Source organism: Leopardus geoffroyi, chromosome X (genome assembly GCF_018350155.1).
Source record: "Leopardus geoffroyi isolate Oge1 chromosome X, O.geoffroyi_Oge1_pat1.0, whole genome shotgun sequence".
In the NCBI taxonomy this organism is placed as follows: Eukaryota; Metazoa; Chordata; class Mammalia; order Carnivora; family Felidae; genus Leopardus; species Leopardus geoffroyi.
The window spans coordinates 14,127,861-14,147,955 of NC_059343.1; the positions used below are offsets into that span (position 1 = coordinate 14,127,861).

At 41.9% G+C, this 20,095-nt stretch overlaps 1 protein-coding gene and 1 long non-coding RNA gene across 6 annotated transcripts in view; one reads left to right on the top strand and one right to left on the bottom strand.

Moving 5' to 3' along the window:
- Nucleotides 1-18,515, top strand: part of NHS (NHS actin remodeling regulator) — a 342,634-nt gene extending 324,119 nt beyond the window's left edge. For 3 of the 5 annotated variants that reach the window (XM_045471842.1, XM_045471845.1, XM_045471844.1), the window contains exons 4-9: nt 2,424-2,486; nt 4,473-4,665; nt 7,302-7,433; nt 8,423-11,404; nt 11,722-11,848; nt 14,404-18,515. In XM_045471842.1, coding sequence (XP_045327798.1) covers nt 2,424-2,486; nt 4,473-4,665; nt 7,302-7,433; nt 8,423-11,404; nt 11,722-11,848; nt 14,404-15,010 — 4,104 coding nt within the window. In that variant the 3' untranslated portion in view covers nt 15,011-18,515. The other 2 variants (XM_045471846.1, XM_045471843.1) reach the window with 2 other exon arrangements.
- The window catches only part of LOC123594868, a 50,300-nt gene extending 30,242 nt beyond the window's left edge, over nt 1-20,058 (bottom strand). Inside the window, exons 1-2 of the long non-coding RNA XR_006710913.1 lie at nt 19,780-20,058; nt 16,157-16,210 (exon numbers count right to left, since the gene is read on the bottom strand). This is a non-coding gene — a long non-coding RNA (uncharacterized LOC123594868). The remainder of the gene's footprint in view (nt 1-16,156; nt 16,211-19,779) is intronic.
- Nucleotides 20,059-20,095: the final 37 nt, after the last annotated feature.

Below are 20,095 nucleotides of genomic sequence, written 5' to 3' on the forward strand. Positions count from 1 at the left end.
CAGTCCTTTCACACACAAGCTCAAGAGTACCTAGTTTCAGCCCTCACAAGCTGGAGGTTGGAGCTACTATCGAAATAGCTGAGAGATCGATTATCCAAGAAGCAATCTTCTGTGAAAGATTACAGACAGACCTTGACTTCATGATGGTGACCAAAACAGAACGGACTGAGCTCTCTCTGGACTTGCCATCCTTAGTCACTTCCAGATGTTACCTCATGATTGTTTAATGGGATGGAGGGGCTTCTAAAACTGATGAAAAAATAAAAACCACTCCTCATCCCTCACTCCTGGCAAAAATACTCAACAGGAGAGATGACTTGGAAGATTTAAGGCAAATGACCAAACATACTAATATTAATATCATTAATATGTTATGCCCTGCAGTTTCCTGCTGTGTAATTTTTTGAAATCCTTTCATGAGACACCGGAGCCTTTGGTTTCTTGGAAACAGGTTCCTTTACCACGTGGGCTTTGTTTTCTGGCTCCCTTTTTCCTACTTCCATGAGTTTGCTATTTTGCATACCCAAGCGTCTTGAGACCTGCACATCACTATCTGTGACTGATTCTTAGGAGAGACCCAGGTTAATGCTTGAACTCAGGCCACATACAGCACATCTGTCAAAATAATCATTTTTCCTTTTTTTTATTTAAAAAAATTTTTTATGTTTATTCATTTTTGAAAGACAGAGAGAGAGCACAAGCAGGGGTGAGGGTGAGGCGAGAGAAGGGGACACAGAATCTGAAGCAGGCTCCAGGCTCTGAACTGTCAGCACAGAGCCTGACGCGGGGCTCGAATTCACGAACCGCAAGATCATGACCTGAGCCAAAGCTGGATGTTCAACTGACTGAGCCACCCAGGCACCCCAAAATAATCATTTTCAATGAGGGAGCCATAGACCCTACAAAAATCATTTATCTTAAATAACACTGAGATCAAAGTTAACCGGGCCTGAGGAGATGGCATTTGCTTTGCTTAAAAATTAATGAGCAACCCTGTCAGTTAAAATTTAGAAGCTTAGAAGAGAATTAGACCTTGAGCGTTCCACCTCCAAAACATAGGTCTGCCATAGGCTTAAGAACAGGATAGAACTGGAATACATTAATACTGAGCCTCTGATGGAACCAAACGCTGCTTGTGGTTTCCTCTATTTGCTTCCACCTATCGGGACTAAGATGGTGAGTACCCGCGGGTTCTGTGGTGTCTGCTTCCTCCTGATATCTTGAACACATTCCTTACTGTATTTGGGTTTTCCATCAGTGTTAGAACACACAGGGCTCATATCATTCAAAGGCACAAAATAATTTGTTGAGCCCTTACAATGAGGAGGCATTTTGCTGGCGTCATGGAAGACCGAAAAGAAAATCAAATATGGCTCCTGACCCCTAGGAACTCATAATCTAACAGAAGAAAAAGACACATCCAGGGATAGTTCAGGTTATGTTAAAGCAATGCTATATGGAAAGTGCTGTAATAGAGGCCTAATTGAATCCAAAGCTGACATGGTTTAGAGTTTAAAAGAGTTTCAACGTCCTTCTCAGTAGATCCTAAAAAGGGGATTCTAGTTACCTGATTATTCTCTAAATAGAACCAGCTACGTAATTTGTGGGACCCGGTGCAAAATGAAAAGGTAGGGCCCCTTACTCAAAAAAGCTTGGTGTCCTGAGTGCGGGGCCTTGTCACATGCCCTTGAACCTGGTCTTGTCTTCAAATACAGTCTATGAATATGAGGAAGAGGCAAATTTTAAGCAAGCTGGAGGAAGACATTGCACACAGGGAATTTTCTTTTAAGGAGCTCACAGGAAAATGAATTCACTGTAAGGAAGGAAAATAATTCAGTATTTCCCAAATTAACAAATTGGGATTGGGAGCTAAAGGAAAGTCACTATTTTGCAAAAACAGTGTCACAGATATGCCAAGGCTACAAGGTAAGGACAATAATAATAGTAGCAGTAGTGGTGGTAGTAGCTGACACGGACTTAGAGAGCTTATTGAGTGCCAACGTTCTTCTCAGTCTGTTCTGTATATTTACTCATTTAATCCTCAAAAGAATCCTGAAGGGTAGATAGATGCTGTTATCTCCCTATCTTCCAAATGAGGAAATTGACCTTAGAAAGGTTGAATACTTGTCCCTGGCCACAAAGCAAAGAAGTGGTAGAACCAGGATCTGAACTCAGACAGTCTAGCTCCAAAGTCTGTGCTCTTAACCGCTATTTATGCTACTTCTCATAAAATAGGGACGTATTCAGAAGGAAGGAAGGGGAGAGAGAGGGAGGGAGGGAGGGAGGGAGAGAGAGAGAGGGAGGGAGGGAGCTATCCCAGTATACATTCATTCACTGATATTACAGACTTGGCTTAACCAGGGTGTACTGTATGTTGTGTGCATGTTTTTAATTTTTTCTTTTTTTGCATTTCATGTTCATAGTTTAACAGCACCCGTTCGCCCTCCCCCACTGAGTGTTGCCACATGACCCCATGGAGTAGAAAGGTACTGGTTCTGAGAACATTCCATCACAGCCCTATCCCACTCTCTCCAGACACTTTCTTCTGTCTTTTAACTATGGCAAACTGTTGTTTCTAACTAACAGGTACTCTTTTAACTCCACTTTAAGAGTGATATTTTCCTAACTTGAATTAAATAAAATATGATTTAGACAGCAGTGTCCTTGGCTGTCTTTCCCACTTACTTTTCCCCCCTAAATTGCAATTAAGGCTCTGTTCAAGACACGCATCACCTAATGCCACTCCTGGACTTTATAGTTCGAAGGGAAGAAATTCCGACTTGCCCTATATTAATCAGAACTGTGAAACTTCTCAAATCAAAAAAAGAGAAGAGGACAAAAGGATTCTCGGGCAGCCAGTTATCCCTGTCGCCGTTAAATAAAACGTGCTTTTGGCTGATGGTCAGAGCCTGTAGTCAGGTCACTATTCTTTCTTTGTTTCCCAGCCCATTGTTATTCAAGGAAGGAATCGCCTAGGAAATGTGGCCTCTGGTGGTGGGGGTTTCTTTCCAGCTCTCGCTCGCTCGCTCTCCCTCTTTTTCTGTCTCTCGTTTTGCATGCACCAAACTTTTTTTTTTCTTTTTGGAAGTTACCTAGGAAACAAAGTCTTTTGTGCTCCAACTTTATTTGAGCTATTCGCTTCGCTGGGAATCTGCACAAAAGCTGAAGAGAGAAAGAAGGTTGCGATGTTTTACTAAAATGTTCATGGCGAACATATTTTTCTGGGGGGGGGCAATCATATCCTGTTGGGTGTGTTGGGGGGGTTCGCAGATACCTCTGACAAGGTAAGCAAATGCTGTGGGGTTAACTTAAACAAGTGGCTCTGGAATCTTCTCTTTAAGAGGACCCGAGAACAATTTGACAATATGTGAAATCCTGAGTCAACAGGACACAATGCTTCCAAATATGATGAGAAAAAAAATTTTTTTGTGATTTTAGGACAGAATATTATTAAAACTTAACTGGAATAAGAGGAAAAAGTATTTATTTTATACACTCACCTTCCTCCAAATTATGTAAAGAAAGAAAACTAGGTTCAGTGGTGAAAACTGGGTCTTTTAAGATAATCTGGTTTAGAAACCCAACCCTGAAATCAAAATTGGAATGGAGCCTTTTTAATAATCTGGGTTAGGACCCCAGCCCTGAAGTAAAAGGCAGACAATATTAATATCTATCAAGGGTTTGGATGGAGAATTTTCAAATGTCATACAGAAGTCAAGGCCTCTAACTAAACAGCTAGAAGAAAAGCTTCACACTGCAAAGCGGAAAGAAACTCAGCTAAGGCCCTTTACTATTCTGAATTTGAAAAAGAAGCCCTCTCGACTCTTTCTCCCCATTAACTGCTTTTGTATTTTCCACTGTAGTAAGTGGGGGGATTTGTTTTTCCATGTGCATGCAGCGTTGGTGAAACTACATTTTTCAAATGTTATTCACAAATGCCATTGTCGTGCAGTAAAATTAACTCCTTATGTTTTAATCCAGCCTCAGATTAAGATAGGCTTCGTCCTTCCAGGTGATGTGTTCTGGAATGTCTCCTGACTCCAGGTTTTCTGGGATGTTTTCTGAACCTTTTCATAGGCATCTATATCATCTTCTCCCTTTGATCCCAGTCATTTTGAGCTCTCAAGACTTTCAGTAGCAATATACAGCGAGATAGATACCCAGAATCTACCTCTCACTAGATTAGAGACTCAGATTTTTCTTCAGTTTGAAGTTTGGGGATTTATGGCTACCTGTCTCTCCTCTTAATTCCATTTGACCTGAAAAGCATGTTCATGTAGCCCATTTTTTCTTCTGTGTCTCTTGACTATTGAAATCATAACTTTCGATTAGTTGTGCTTACTATTTCTAGGAATTCTTCCTTTGATCTAAAAGCTTATTTCTGACCTCACTGTTCTTAACTGGGAAATTCCTTAATATGTGTGCTTACATATAAACCATGATGGCGAAGTCTGAATGTACTTCATTTGCAGTCCCATCCCCCAGAAGATGAAGACACAGATGTCACGTTAGGGCAGAGGCCGAAAAACCCGGTACACAATATCCCCTCAACACTGGACAAGCAGACCAACTGGAGCAAAGCACTGCCTCTCCCAACACCAGAGGAGAAAATGAAACAAGATGCCCAAGTGATCTCTTCTTGCATTATTCCCATCAATGTCACTGGTAACGTTCTGTTCTTTTCTTAGGGGCAGTCGGGTCAGAATATTCTGTGTTTTAAATATGTTCAAAACCTGTGCTTCTGGGTGTACCAGTTAAGAACACCGCTTTGTAAACAAGCAATACCTTTTTCATCAGAATACAACCCAGAAGATGTTCAATATGCTTTTGTCAGGTTTTGAACATCAATTTGCATATGTTCTGCTGGGCCGCTTGTTATGTAAATGATGGACAGTTTCTTTTTGAAAAAAGTCACCAAACAGCTCTTTGGTCATAGCTGACTGAAATAATGGAGAAAGCGGCAGTGATTAATCATATGATAATGATGCATGGCCCAGCAAGAGAGAAAACAGCAAACCCCAGGTCCCTCAAACGGCAAGTAATGATCCTGTAGACCAACTATAAAATCTGTTTTCAGGCTTCCTTGGATGAAGGTAGGCTTGTTTAAAAGATCGTTTAGACTTCTGCATCGATTTTGGTGATTTCTGACCTAAAAATATATGTATTCAGAGATGAAGGCTGAATTCTATTCTAATCCAGCAAGCCTGTCTTCCATTTCTGTCTGCTTTCCTCCTCTTGTGTATTGAGAGTGTATTAGTCTAAGTCAAATGTAAACCTGTACGGACTTTTCTTGAAAAGTTTGCCTGCAGCAATTGTAAATTCCAGGTAATCTCAGCTTTAAGTAAAATAATGTTATGACATATTCTAACTTTCAAAGATAGACATAAAACGATCTATCCACTGGGCTTTCTTTAAACATCTGTAATAGTTATATTTTAACTTATTTGCATATTGAAATTTTCCAAATGGCCATATAATTACTGACTTTTTTCCTGGTACCATGTGACTAAAAATTGCATGTCGCTTGAAATGCATTTTGGACATGGCTATTATTAACCCCACTGAGATTTCTCTCCCATAAAGTGGAAAGCAAAGGATGAACAGGTATCTGGGATAGACCTTATTTCCTTCCTGAAAAACAAGAATTCTGGTTGATCAGCTGGTTATGAGGTGGGAGTAATTTTCCCGATGATCTACTCAACTTGTAGGATAAATTATTCTAAGGATGTGTACTTTATCTGATGTCCACAATCTAAATGGGTTGGATTAGGTAGATGTCAAAATGTATCGTTTTGGCATCCTCTTAAACTAACTTTCCATTCTGGGAACATTCATTCGATTTGAGCACCACCTGCTTTCTTCATAACACTGTAAGTAAATCTTGTTTTCAAATTTAGTTCTTTGATTATGGGTCTTGTGATTCAGGAAAAAGGAAGATCTTTCCTTCTGCTTTATTTCAGGAACTCTCAGACTAAAGCCTAGATTATATGCTGATTTCAAGAGCTTTAATGAGAAAGCTGCTAATTACGTCCATATAACATAAAGTGTGTCTGTATGCCAGACGTCCTGTAATTAGTATGAGTAGAATGAAGGATCTTAATTTTTGGTTGGAGCTAAGAAAGGAAAATTCCGTTAGTACAGATTCTCCAATAATATTGTAATTATTCATCATGTGATATCTCAGACTTTTTTCAAAGTGAGTTCTAGAAACTGTTGTCACTGTGATGCTAAGCAGAACTCAGAGTGCTTCATTATATAGCTGAGCCGAAGTTTAACATGCCATCCTGCTCTATGCTTAACAGTCAGGATAAATGATGAGGTAACCAGATTCCAAAGCACTTTTGGCATCATGACTTTCTGAGGCAAAGCTCACGCTGACAAATCCATGGCGCATGCCTATGCCAGACAGGAGTTTGAATTCCTCACCACCTCCTTCGCCATTCTAGATTTGATAAGACTGCCTATAGCGTAGCAATGATGTGATTATGGAAAGAGAAACAAATAGGCATCAAGGTCTGGCCCCTGTATTTATAAAAGCAAACAGAGACTCACTGTAAAGACTGGGACTCCCAGCTTCATTTCCACCTGATGGAGAAGGCAGACCCACTCAAGGACAGAACTGGGGACTGCCTTGTACTTTCCTCTTATATTGATAAGACCCTGGTACCAAACCAAAAAGTGTCCAACTGGGTCAGTAGAAGAAAGTAGAAAGAGTTACATGAGAATTTAAAAACAAATCTTTAGGCTACTTTCTCGTCACAGAAAGAGTGTGCGTGCGTGTGTGTGTGTGTGCGTGTGTGTGTGTGTGTGTGTGTGTAGGGTTGCAGTGTAGTGGGTAGAGAGGGAAAAGATACCTCACAAAGATGCTTTTAGTGAAGAGATGGGTCAGGAAATGTTAGCTGAACTAATTTGGGTTAGCATCTTAGCTCTGGATCTACTCTGCAAAGACAGCATCAGAGAGCCCAGTAAATAGTAACTAAAGGTTGTGAGTCCTTAAGGAGCTGTTTCTGTGTGAGAGTGATTCTTTGATGTTATTTTTCTCTCCTCTTTCTTTTGATTTTCCTTCTTTGCTTGTTGCTCTTGGCAGTGCAAGCTGTTGTGCAGAGCCGCATTTAGAAGTAAAGCTTAATGTACCGCAGAGTAATTTAAATAAGAGCTGAATAAGGGCTCCCTTATATTTATTCACGGGCTTAATCCAAACTCTTCCTTTACTTCCAATCAATAAATATCACTGTGTTCCAAGCAAATGAAAATTTGTTTGCCATTTCTAAAGGCTAATGAGACCTATTTGTGGGTTGCAGGAGTTGGTTTTGACAGAGAGGCTAGTATACGCTGCTCTCTTGTTCATTCACAATCCGTACTACAGCGGAGACGAAAACTGAGGAGGAGGAAAACCATCTCGGGTATCCCCAGAAGAGTCCAACAAGAAATAGGTGTGGTATAAAACTGTTAATTGTTAACATTCTGTTGGGTGCGATTATAAGGAGGGGAAATGGAAGCCGGCCTTTTAATCAGCTTCCTTAAAAATAGTCAGTGCGGTAACTTGTAGAGGCTTTGAAATGGTGTGTACTTGTTTTGTGTTCAGCAAGTTGGTGGTATTACTTTTTGAATCTCTGTCCTTGACCATGAAGATTTTAACCTTATGGATTTAGGTATATATGTTCAGGTCTTACGGCTGAAATGTAATATTTTGGTAATTTTTTAAAAGTTTTATTAAGATGGAAATAATGAATAAAAACTAACAAGATTCTGTGAAAAAATTATTTTTAAAAAATTATACCTTTATTTGAAGAGAGATATACTTTAATGGCATTAACTATTTTAAAAAGGTAAATTTCAAGCATATTCAATTAAATATTGAATACTGATAACATGTTACGCTTTATGACTTTTTTTTCTATTTTTTTTCCTGTTCCATGTATTTAGGAATCTCTTCCTACATTTTATTATTGTTGTTGTTATTATTATTATTAGGGTAGCATCTCTATTATTACATATAATGAGTTATAAGAGTTTTACTTTGTTGAGTATATATTACAAAATAAAAAAGAATAGTGGCCAAGAAGACTAAATGCACTTTAGTTTAACTTTAGTTTAAAAAAAAATAGTCATCACTTACTGGGGCAAATAATTTGACAGTGAAGAGAGAGAATTCACAAAAGATCTAAGAACATGTTCTCTTAGTATACACTAAGAAAATGTGTGTGTGTGTAGAGAGGGAGAGGGAGAGGGACAGAGACACAGAGAGGCAAATGGGCAGATTCCCCAAAGCCTTTTAACTTTCTCCTAATTTTACGTGCTGCTTGTTTTTTCTCAAAGAGAAAGATCCAGTATGCCGCACCCAGATTTGTGGGCATCTCTCAGAATGTGTGTTAGCCTGCTGAGGTATACAATATCTCACTGTGCTGTCCATGTGCCCTAGATTCTGATGAATCCCCTGTGGCCAGGGAGAGGAATGTGATCGTGCACACACATCCAGACCCTTCCAGCACTGTCAACAGGAGGTCTGGAACCAGGGACTCGGAGTGCCAAACCGAAGATATTCTGATTGCTGCTCCATCCAGAAGGAGAATCAGAGCTCAAAGGGGTCAGAGCATCGCAGCTTCCCTTTCTCATTCTGCCGGCAACATCTCCGCGTTGGCAGACAAAGGCGACGCCATGTTTACTACAGCAGTGAGCAGCCGCACAAGATCTCGGAGCCTTCCCCGGGAGGGCAACAGAGGTGGGGATGCTGAGCCCAAAGTTGGTGCTAAACCCTCGGCATATGAAGAGGGGGAGCCTTTTGTGAGTGACCGAGAAAGAAACACTAATGATTGCAGTGACGCCCCCAGCAGCCCGAGTGCACAGGAACGCCAGCCTGCTCTGGGCCTGGCTTGCTCTCAACATCTTCACAGCCCCCAGCACAAGTTAAATGAGAGAGGGAGGTCGCGTCTATCCCGAATGGCTGCCGATTCTGGCAGCTGTGACATCTCCTCCAACTCAGACACCTTTGGGAGCCCCATCCACTGCATCTCCACGGCTGGCGTCCTCCTCAGCAGCCACATGGACCAGAAGGACGAGCACCAGTCATCCAGCGGCAACTGGAGTGGGAGCAGCTCCACATGCCCCTCACAGACCTCAGAGACAATTCCTCCTGCAGCTTCTCCTCCCCTCACTGGCTCTTCACACTGTGACTCGGAGTTGTCCCTAAACACGGCCCCTCATGCTAATGAGGATGCCACTGTCTTCGTGACCGAGCAGTACAACGACCACCTGGATAAAGTGAGAGGCCACCGGGCAAACTCCTTTACCTCCACGGTGGCCGACCTGCTGGATGACCCCAACAACAGCAACACAAGTGACAGTGAGTGGAACTACTTGCATCACCATCACGATGCCTCCTGCCGCCAGGATTTTAGTCCTGAACGCCCCAAGGCAGACAGCCTGGGCTGCCCGAGCTTCACAAGCATGGCCACTTACGACAGCTTTCTGGAAAAGTCTCCATCAGACAAAGCAGACACTAGCTCTCACTTTTCAGTGGACACAGAAGGATACTACACTTCCATGCACTTTGACTGTGGCCTCAAAGGTAACAAGAGTTATGTCTGTCACTATGCAGCCCTGGGCCCAGAGAATGGCCAGGGCATGGGGGTTCCTCCTACTCTCCCGGACTGTGCCTGGCAGGACTACTTAGACCACAGGAGGCAGGGAAGACCAAGCATCTCTTTCAGGAAACCAAAGGCAAAGCCGACCCCACCTAAACGGAGCTCATCACTGAGGAAGTCCGATGGAAATGCAGACGTTTCTGAGAAGAAAGAACCAAAGATAAACACTGGCCAGCTCCTGCCTCACAGTTCCAGGGAAATGAAGCTGCCTCTTGATTTCTCCAACACGCCTTCTCGAATGGAAAATGCCAACCTTCCCACCAAGCAGGAATCTTCTTGGATGAATCAGAGTGAACATGGTATTAAGGAACCTCAGTTAGACACTTCAGATATTCCACCATTCAAAGATGAAGGTGCTGACTCAACTCACTATGCAGATCTCTGGCTTCTAAATGACTTGAAAACAAACGATCCTTACAGATCTTTATCTAATTCAAGCACTGCTACGGGTACCACAGTTATCGAATGCATCAAATCTCCAGAGAGCTCTGAGTCCCAAACATCCCAGTCAGAATCAAGAGCCACCACCCCATCGCTTCCTTCTGTTGACAATGAGTTTAAACTGGCTTCACCAGAAAAGCTGGCCGGCTTGGCATCCCCATCAAGTGGCTACTCGAGCCAGTCTGAAACACCAACCTCCTCTTTCCCTACAGCTTTCTTTTCTGGTCCACTGTCTCCTGGAGGTAGCAAAAGAAAACCGAAAGTCCCAGAAAGGAAATCCTCACTACAGCAACCCTCTTTAAAAGATGGAGCTCTGTCACTGAGTAAAGACCTTGAACTTCCAATTATACCTCCCACCCATCTTGACCTAAGTGCTCTTCATAGTGTCTTGAATAAACCATTCCACCACCGTCACCCACTGCATGTGTTTAGTCATAATAAGCAGAACCCAGTAGGAGAAACACTCAAGTCCAATCCTCCACCATCCCTTGCAATTACACCGACAGTCCTGAAATCTGTGAACCTTAGGTCCATCAGTAAGTCTGAAGAAGCTAAACAAAAAGAAGGCAACAATACAGATCTCCCCTACTTAGAGGACAATGCTCTCGCAATGGCTGCCCTGTCGCCAGGCAAGATGAAGCCACATATGGCTAAGAAATCAGTATCACGTCAGTACTCCACTGAAGACACCATACTATCCTTTTTAGACTCCTCTGCACTTGAGATGGGACCAGATAAACTACAGCTAGAGAAAAAACGTACTTTTGATGTAAAGAATCATTGTGACCCAGAAACAGTTACCTCAGCTGGTAGCAATCTTCTAGAGTCAAGTGTCACAAGAGACCCAATACCTATGGAGAGTGAGCCCATTCCAGAAAACACACCAAGTAAAACTTGTGACTTTCCCACAGAAGGATTTCAGAGGGTCTCTGTCGCCCGCCTAAGTGATATGGATGGTAAAACACTCCAATATGGAGCTGGTGCAGATGAAGCCCCGGCACAGGCACAGAAGGCATCCTCTGCAGGTGGAGAGGAAGCTGCACGCCTGGAGTCTGCAGATGTGCTCACATCTCAGTCGGATGCACCAACCAGACCCACAGACATAAGCAATCCACTTAAGCATCAACTGGGGACGAGCCGCCACCATGACCAAGTGCCTGGGAATATCAGCTACGAAGCAGAGGTATCAACTGCAAATCCATGCCCTGAAAAACGTTCCGAGCAGGAAAATATTGCTTCAGGTATTTCAGCCAAAAGTGCCTCTGGTAACAGCGGAGCAGAGGAGACCCAAGGAAGTATGGAGGAGGTTTCACTGAAAGGTCAGTCGTTGATACCTTTGTCACAATGGAAAGGTGTCTCATGGCACTTCCTTAAGTTTTTCCTTTCTTATGTTCCCTGTAACATGGCACCACCCTGGGGGTTGGTTTCCCTCCACTTTTTTTTTTTTTTTTTTTTTTTACTTATTACAACAATTGAGATAAAAAGTTTTTGTTATTGAGGGACTGAGCTGTGACAGACATCTTTTTAAAAACAGCAGTAAGGTAACTGTTGTTCATTTATTCCACAAGTCACTGAAACACAGCAGCATGCCTGGTACCTTCCTCCTAAAGATGCGTTTTTTTTTTCTTAATTTAAGAATCGTCACCGAGTGATGACTCTATGATTTCGCCACTCAGTGAAGACTCTCAGGCTGAAGCAGAGGGTGTGTTCGTGTCTCCAAACAAACCTCGTACAACTGAGGATTTATTTGCAGTCATTCACAGGTGAGGCAACAATACCAAAAGTTTTCCTTTTTTCACAGGTGAGGCAACAATACCGAAAGTTTTCCTTTTTATAGTGCATCTCATGAAATGCAAATATGGGAAAGCCTTGTGTACTTGTGATACATTCAGCAAAAAAGCAAAGAAAACTTGTTTTTCCAAGTCAAAGTGACAGATTGACATTTGTGCAGGACAATGCAAGCCTTTATATATAGCTTGACCTCAACTGAGAGACTTTCATAAGAACTGCTGAAGGGAGATGTTTTTTCCATAGGAAAGACATTCTAGAACAAGTTCTCATTTGAAAACAATTTATGGTTAAGTAACTTAGAGTGAAAGCTCAAACGCTACTGTCATCTTGGGCTGAAAATAATTTCTTGAGCCAAAAAAAAAAAAAAAATATGCTCACAGCTGTAATCCTACACTAGCAGAGATCAATGCAAGTTGATTCACTAGACAGAACCCAAGTTGGAGACGAGAGAGTGTATAAACTTGCCCATTTCATAGCTCAGAACTAATCACTGCTCCCTTTTTTCCCTATCTTCCTAAAACTTAAATGTCTTTAATAACACTGGCCTTCTCTAAAATTAGTGCTCCAAATCCCACGAACAGAGAATGTCCTCTGGGCTGTTTTTCTAAGACACTGTTGCGTCCATGTTGCCCATTCACATTCTCTCACCTGCCACCTGCGATCAAGAGCCATGTGTGCAAGAATATATACTCCTTACACCTTGTGACCGATGAACAGAGCAGGAACTAGTGCTTGGAAAGCGATCCCACATCAGAATGAGCTATCCAATCCTGATGTGCCTACTCCTTTCACAACCACGACCGCTGTCTTCCACTAGGCCTCCGTGACCTAGATGGGACTCCCAAAGGACAAAACTTGGGGACTGTCTCTTGTACCTTATGAAATTGTATTTTTTGAAGCAAGTTTTTTTGCAAGCAGCTTACCATCATTTCCCCTGGAATTCTAGTTTTTAAGGGAACTTGAGTTTTCCGTTGATGTGGTTTTCTCATAAAGAAGGAGCATCACTCTTCAACTTTTTTTAAAGGAGTCAGTCAGAAATGCCTTCTGTGTGGCTATTCCTTTAGCAGGCACACCTTTCCACTCAGAGAGTGAAGAATCATCAGTTTATGTTTTCTTTGCTCCATGTGTAGGCTAAGCTCCAATTATATTTCCCTTCCCCACTTTATCTTAGGACCAGTTAATAAAATGCTATATAAGTTACAGAGCCGAGTTCTTACCCCACAGGACCAAATGTTAGTATCTGGAATAGTGGACAGAATGTAAGTAGCGGAGTCAAAAGCATCTGGAATGGAGTCTAAGCACCGCTACTTCCTGACCAGTCTTGTCAGTTAAAACCTCTCTACCTATTCCTTACTGTTGGTGGAGATACCTATAGCTCGCATGTTCAGTTTTGACGCTAAGATAACATTTTAGCGTCTAGAATACGGTAGATGCTACAAACAAGTGTTAGTTTGAAACCCCTCCCCTGTTGGCAGTGCTGGACACTGGCATGTGCAACATAACAACCAGGAAGGTTTGGGCGAACCAAAATGAAGCTGGTCTCCAACTGTAAAGTTGACATTTTCTCTATCCTATGGATTTTTAGGCTGGCGAAAGAGCATGTTGCCACTATTTATCAGTGAACTGAATCGTGCTGAAGATTTGCTAAATTTACACTATTATCAAGAGAAATAATATGATGATGGATGCCTAGGTTTGGTAGACTTCCTGAGCTTGGTAATCTTAAGATTTGCATTTGTGTAGGGTTTAATTATTTATGTACAGCGCAGTGAGAGGAATAACCTCGTTTTTGTGAGAGTTTGTAGAGCTCCAGAGGTGGTCTAGGTTTTCAGCTGTGCACAGAAAGTTGTCTTACTGACTTATACAGTGCTGATGTTACCAAGCAGCTATGGAAAATTGTATTTACAGCCCAAACCGGATTGATTTATTTAAAAAGTCACGTAAGAAATTTCTTTGTACAGAAAATGTAAAAAGGAGACAGAATGGTGTGATTCATCTCCTCCTCCCCACTCACACCCATCACCCAAGCCTACCAACCATCAACCTCTAGCTAATCCTGTCCCATCCACACCTCCACCCGCTTTGCTCTCCTGGTATTTCCCTGGAAACCAACCCCAGACCTCTGATCATTTTATCTGTGGTGAAGAGACAGACTTAACAAGAGAAAGCCAGAGTCCTTCACTGCCTACCCTCTAACCGGAAGTCAGGCAGCAGTATTTTCTCACACTCCTGCAAAACATCCCAATAGGTCCTCCTCTACATACCCTAGTCTCCACAGTAGTCATTATGTGAAATGGTCATTTCTAGAACCAGTTCACGTCCACTGGCTATCGGAAAGTCTCCCTCAGGCTGTGAGTGCTATCAGGGCAAGGACCACATCTCCGTCCTCATGCCCACTCCCCTAACGCTTGCTACCCGGTCAGCTTGGGTGTACCGAGGCGCTCTTCAAGGAGGGGCACGAATATGCCTTAATGATTTTAGTTTCGTACAAAGCCACACGGACTGAGATTTTTCCTTTTCTCGAAAGGTCCAAGAGGAAAGTCCTTGGAAGAAAAGATTCTGGGGATATGTCTGCTCGAAGCAAATCGAGAGCTGCTCTTGGCAGCGGCAGCGCCGGAGCCGGTTCTGTCACTTCGCCCAACAGCAGCGTGACCACGCCAAACAGCCAGAGGTCTCCCGGCCTCATCTACCGAAACGCCAAAAAGTCCAACACATCGAACGAAGAGTTTAAGCTGCTGCTGCTCAAGAAAGGAAGCCGCTCGGATTCCAGTTACCGCATGTCTGCTACTGAGATCCTGAAGAGCCCCATCCTGCCCAAACCCCCGGGAGAGCTCCCGGCGGAGTCCCCGCAGAGCGCCCATGAGGCCCATCAGGGGGCCCCTGGAGCTGAGGTGTTGTCCCCGCTGTCTCCATGCTCCCCAAGAGTGAACGCAGAAGGCTTCTCCTCCAAGAACTTTGCCACCTCAGCATCCGCAAGGGTCGGGCGCTCCCGAGCGCCCCCCGCGGCCAGCAGCAGCCGCTACAGCGTCCGCTGCAGGCTCTACAACGCGCCCATGCAGGCCATCTCCGAGGGGGAGACAGAAAATTCTGACGGGAGTCCCCACGACGACCGGTCCTCCCAGAGCTCCACCTAGGTGGCCCGGGCCAGGCTGGCTGGCAGAGGCCAGAGCCCTTGGTCCTAAGAGGACGCAGGACCGGTGTGGAGGACTGGGGGGCGGGAGGGGGGATGGGTGTCGGCACACCACGGGGCACCATCGGGCACCATTGCTGCTTCCCAACGAATTCCTAAACATTCGCTGGGGAAATGGAAGCTGGTTTGGTCTTTCTTGATTATTTTCCATGTTTTTAAGTAGCTGCACCATCTTTCATACGTTTCTTTAGTATAGTTTGATTTACCCAATCTCATTCCTTTTATAATACAGAATTTGAAGATGTCTGCTTTTCATGAAACCTAGAAAAAGTTTTCCCAGAGCTGCCTATTCAAAAAACAAAGCCCTCACTGTCATAATTCTTAAGAAGATGAAATTACTCTGGAGGTTTGGTATTTTTTTACATTAAAATGAACTACAGCAAAATTTAGAGGAAAGAACTACACACATGTAAATACCATATTTTTGATAAAAATGTGTAAATAGATTTATCAATGACGAGTGGACATGTGGCCAATTATCTACTACACACCAACTGTTTAAAAAACACAAGAAATAAACTGTAATAATTGTATTCTGTGAATACCATTTTCATATCAAATACCATATTTAAATGTCCACCAATATGATTTTCTGAGTGATAAACCTCAGTTATGAATTTTAAACTGGTGACATAAAGGAAATCTTGAGGTCATATACTGAAACGTGATTAATTTAAATTAATGAATTCAGACCTAACCATTTTTGTGACAAATTGCAGCACCAAACAAGCAAATAGTAACACATGGCTATGATTTACCATGTGGTAATTTGGACAGAATGGAAAGCATGCTTTTGATTTTTTTTTTTTAATCAATGAGAAGAATCATTCTCAACACAAAGCCCCGAAGAACAGCATCTGACAGTGTCTTTTAGACTTTTAGTTTTTCAATGGATTGCTTTCAAGAGAATGAATAGGGAAAACAATACTTAATTTTAGGTTATGTTTTATATTAGGCTACTGGGGGCATAAACAGTCATAATCTAATGACTATAAACTCCTTAAACAGTGTAGCAATTAGCTCCAGGTTCTTTAACTAACAAAAATAAAACATAAGCATGCCACAGAGCTATTGACTTATCAGTAAGTACCTGCAATGAGTTTTCAGTGAAGCTTTCTCTCTGTGCTGATGAGATTCACGCTACCTAAAAAGTAACAGAAATGACACTGTGAACAATATAGTTGGGAAATAGGTATGTGTATATGCATTATTTATATTCGCTGTTAAACTGGGAATGGGGAACAGCTCTGGTTCACAACACTACATACAAATGAGTTTTTGTCTGATTTTACTGTATCTGCTTGATGGCAAAAGGGGAGGGGTGGTGGGTGGGAAAGGAAATGTCAGGGCGAGTGCTCTGATAAAATGAAGGCAGGGAAACAAGCTGAATTACTTGAAATTACTTGAATTTTCTTGTCTTAAAGCTGAAAAAAAAGTAGTTACAAGTTGAAATCTGCAAATGGTTCTTACACCTCTGATTTTAACATGAAATGATACTAATGTTTGAAATGCTTTGTCAGAAATATAAGCAGCTATGTACTTAGAATATGTTTTGATTGGGACAAGGTAGAATGTAGAAAGAACTAAGAAGGGATATGGCCTATAAATGAATAGAATGTAATTAGAATGATAGAACAGACCAGAGTTACGAAGAAATTGATAAGCAGCTGGCTTTAAGTTTATGCAAGTGGTATTTGGGAAAGTAGGATGTGTGAAAGGGGGTTTGTGGCTTTGGTTTAATTCATACAATATGAAGGAGAAAGCCTGGTCTAAGAAGATGCTGTCTTTCGATAGAAACACTTTCTAAGATGTTACAGATTGAAAATTAGAGAATCTGATTGCTGTTGGCTTTTTGTTCATTTGTAAAGAAAAAAAATGTCTGGCTTCTTCTACTATTTGTTTTCACTATCAAATAGTATTTCTTAATTTCTTGTCATCCTTGTGTGTAAAATGGGTGCTGGGGGGTGGCGGGGTAGAGGAGGGAGAACGTATGTGTGTGTGGGTGTGGGTGTTTGTGCTGGGATAGATAAGCTACCTGGTAAAGGGTACATTTGAACATTTACAAAGTGTTATACTTTTTACTAAAAGAAAAATGTTTGGGGGTTTGAAAAAATGGACCATCACTTGTCATTGGAACCCGTTAATCAAGAAAACCAGCATGGTTTGACACCACATGGGAACATGAATAACTTTTTCTCATGCTTTGAAAAGTACACTTGGCAAAATTTTAAAAAATAATGTTTTTAGATAAATGCGATAAGAAACCGTCATTTCCAGTCACAGTAGGTGATCTTTTGTAATTTTCATAAAAGCAGTTCGTTTGCAGTATGGCTTTTGTGTAGTCAGGGGTTTTTTAAGCGTAAAGAAAGGTATGTGGGCTTTAAAAGTGATTCTAAATCTTGGATAGGAAACACATGAATTGGCTTTAATAAATGTCACCTTTTTATTATTGACATCAATTTAAGTAATGGTACCATATATTTTTTAAAATACATACTGACTTGAATTGTGAGGCAATAAGATTCCTTCTATATGTAATGATCACAGAACTAACCCTTATAATATAGTTTTACTTATTTTGTTTACTCTAAAAATCTATAGCAGAGTTTCTCTATTTTATATTTCATAGATTAAAAAAAAAAACCCAAATAATGATGGATTTTAAATTCACTGTGGAAAGAGTATTGAGCAACAAACTGAGTTTAAAAAAAAATAGTAAGAAATTCCTTAGTAATCTGGAATATTCTACATGGCTTTATTACATATCATATAAAACCAAGAATTAGAGGGCTGTCTTCAACATCACTGCCGTTTTGAAGCAGGGTACACACATTAGGTATCGTGAAAAACATCAATCCAAACTTTTCTTCTGTTGTTTGCACTGATGCTAATTTTTTGTTCTTTTATGTTTATACAACATGTCTATGTTGTGTGGGGGAAATTTTTTTCCTTTTTTTTTTTTTTTTTTGGCTAAGTAGAGGACATGGACTAGTTGTTGCAAACAAAACACACGGTTTGCTCTTGCCAAAGGTCAGTGAGTGAGTCGATTTGCTGCAGTGACGGCCGACTTAGAGAACTAGATGACGACAAAGATTTAAAACTATAAAGAAGGTTACAGTGTAACTATTTTGGTACTAGAACCAGTTCATGCTGGCCAAAAAGACAATGGTTTATGGACTTGCATCCATTTTGTATTTTTGTAATATTTGTAAATATGAACTTTTTAAATTGTTGCAGAAATGGTTTCTTTTGTAAGATGTTTTCAACGTTTACATTCAATTCAAGCCTTTGTATATTTTAGAGCTGTGCAACACTTTAAGTCTTGTATTTATTTTTAGTAAAAATGGTGACAGTTTCATTGTGAACCCCTCTCAAAAAAATGTACCAGAAAAGTTTGATTACCTAGAAAGTGTGTATAGAAACTGCAAATAAACGTGACTGCAATTAAACAACCGGTTTCCCTTGGATTATGTAATTGTATTTTGGGGGTTTCACAAACTCCAAGTGTTTTATTCAAACTGGACATAAAGGAAGGGAACTGCTATAGCAAAATAGGAGCAAAATAGTAATAATAATAATAATAAATACTGTATAATGGGCTCTAATCATGTTTTGGTCTTTTAGATTTTTAAATTTTATTTTTTATTTAAGTTTATTTGAGAGTGAGCGAGCAGGGGAGGGGCAGAGAGAATCCCTAGCAGGCTCCACGCTGTCAGCACAGAGCCCAATGAGTGGGCTTGATCTCACGGTTGGTGAGATCATGACCTGAGTTGAGATCAAGAGTCCAATGCTTAACCAACTGAGCCACCCAGGTGCCCCTAGATTTTTTAAATCTCTACACTTGGGGCTGCTAGGCTCCAACTCACAAGCCCGAGATCAATAGTCTCACACTCTACTGGCTGAGCCAGCCAGACATCCCTCTAATCTCGTTTTGTATTTGAAAGAATACAATTCCAATATATACTATACTTGTAGCTCCTCTGTGAGCCAAGAAAAGATTTATGGCTTTACTTTAAAATACTCACCTGCTTTGCTTCTGACAGTTACTCAGACTGTGCCTTTTTTTTTTTTTTTTTTAAGGTTTATCTTGAGAGAGAGCAAGAGAGCGAGCAGGGGAGGGGAAGGGCAAGGAGAGAATCTGTGCTAACAGCACAGAGCCCGAACTAAGGAACTATGAGACTATTTCTGCTATGAGAGCAGAAATCAAGAGTCAGACCCTTAACCAACTGAGCCACCCAGGTGCCTCAGACTGTGCCTCCTTCTGAAGATGGGCAACCTCAATCTACATATAATATGCCACCAAATAATGTCACGTATCCTTTATTACATAGCAAGTTTATGTGCCAGATAGTGTTCTAAGTGCTTTGCTTACTCAAACTCATGTACTCCCCACACTGTGCCCATTTTACAGATGCGAAAGCGCAAGCACAGGGCCATTACTTAACTCGCCCCAAGCCTTGAAGCAACTAAGTGTTGGGGCTGGGATTCAACCCCAGTAAATCCGGCTCCAGGGTCTGTATCACCTATCCACGAGGTAACAACTTTCTAAAATAACTTTTCCCTTGTTTGTACCAAACCTCCAAAACTAAGACCCCGCCCCCTGTCCACCTTCGAATTTCAACGACTAGCACACCTAGGATAGAGTCAACGTCTGTGGCGGGGGTAGGAGGGACAGAATTACATTTAAAAAAACAAAATTTTCAAATAACCAACCAATGGCAGTAGGGAGGCCAGGCGCCTAGCGGCTTCACCCCGCCGAGCCCTCTCCACGAAGCTTCTCCAGCGCTGGAAGAAAGCGCGCAGGCGCGCCGACGCCCCTGCGCAGCCGCAGGAACACCTCTCAGCGTTGGAGGCTCGCGCCTGTGGTTTAGGGCGGGGTCGCAATCCCAGCAGTTTTAGCGGGCAAATGAATTCGAACACTCAGATACAGGCGCTGGGAGGCGGGCACTGCCGGTAGCGCAAGGTTAACCAAAGCCCCTCCCCTCGGCTGTCTCCCTAGCAACGTCCCGTTCCCCACCCATTGCGCAGG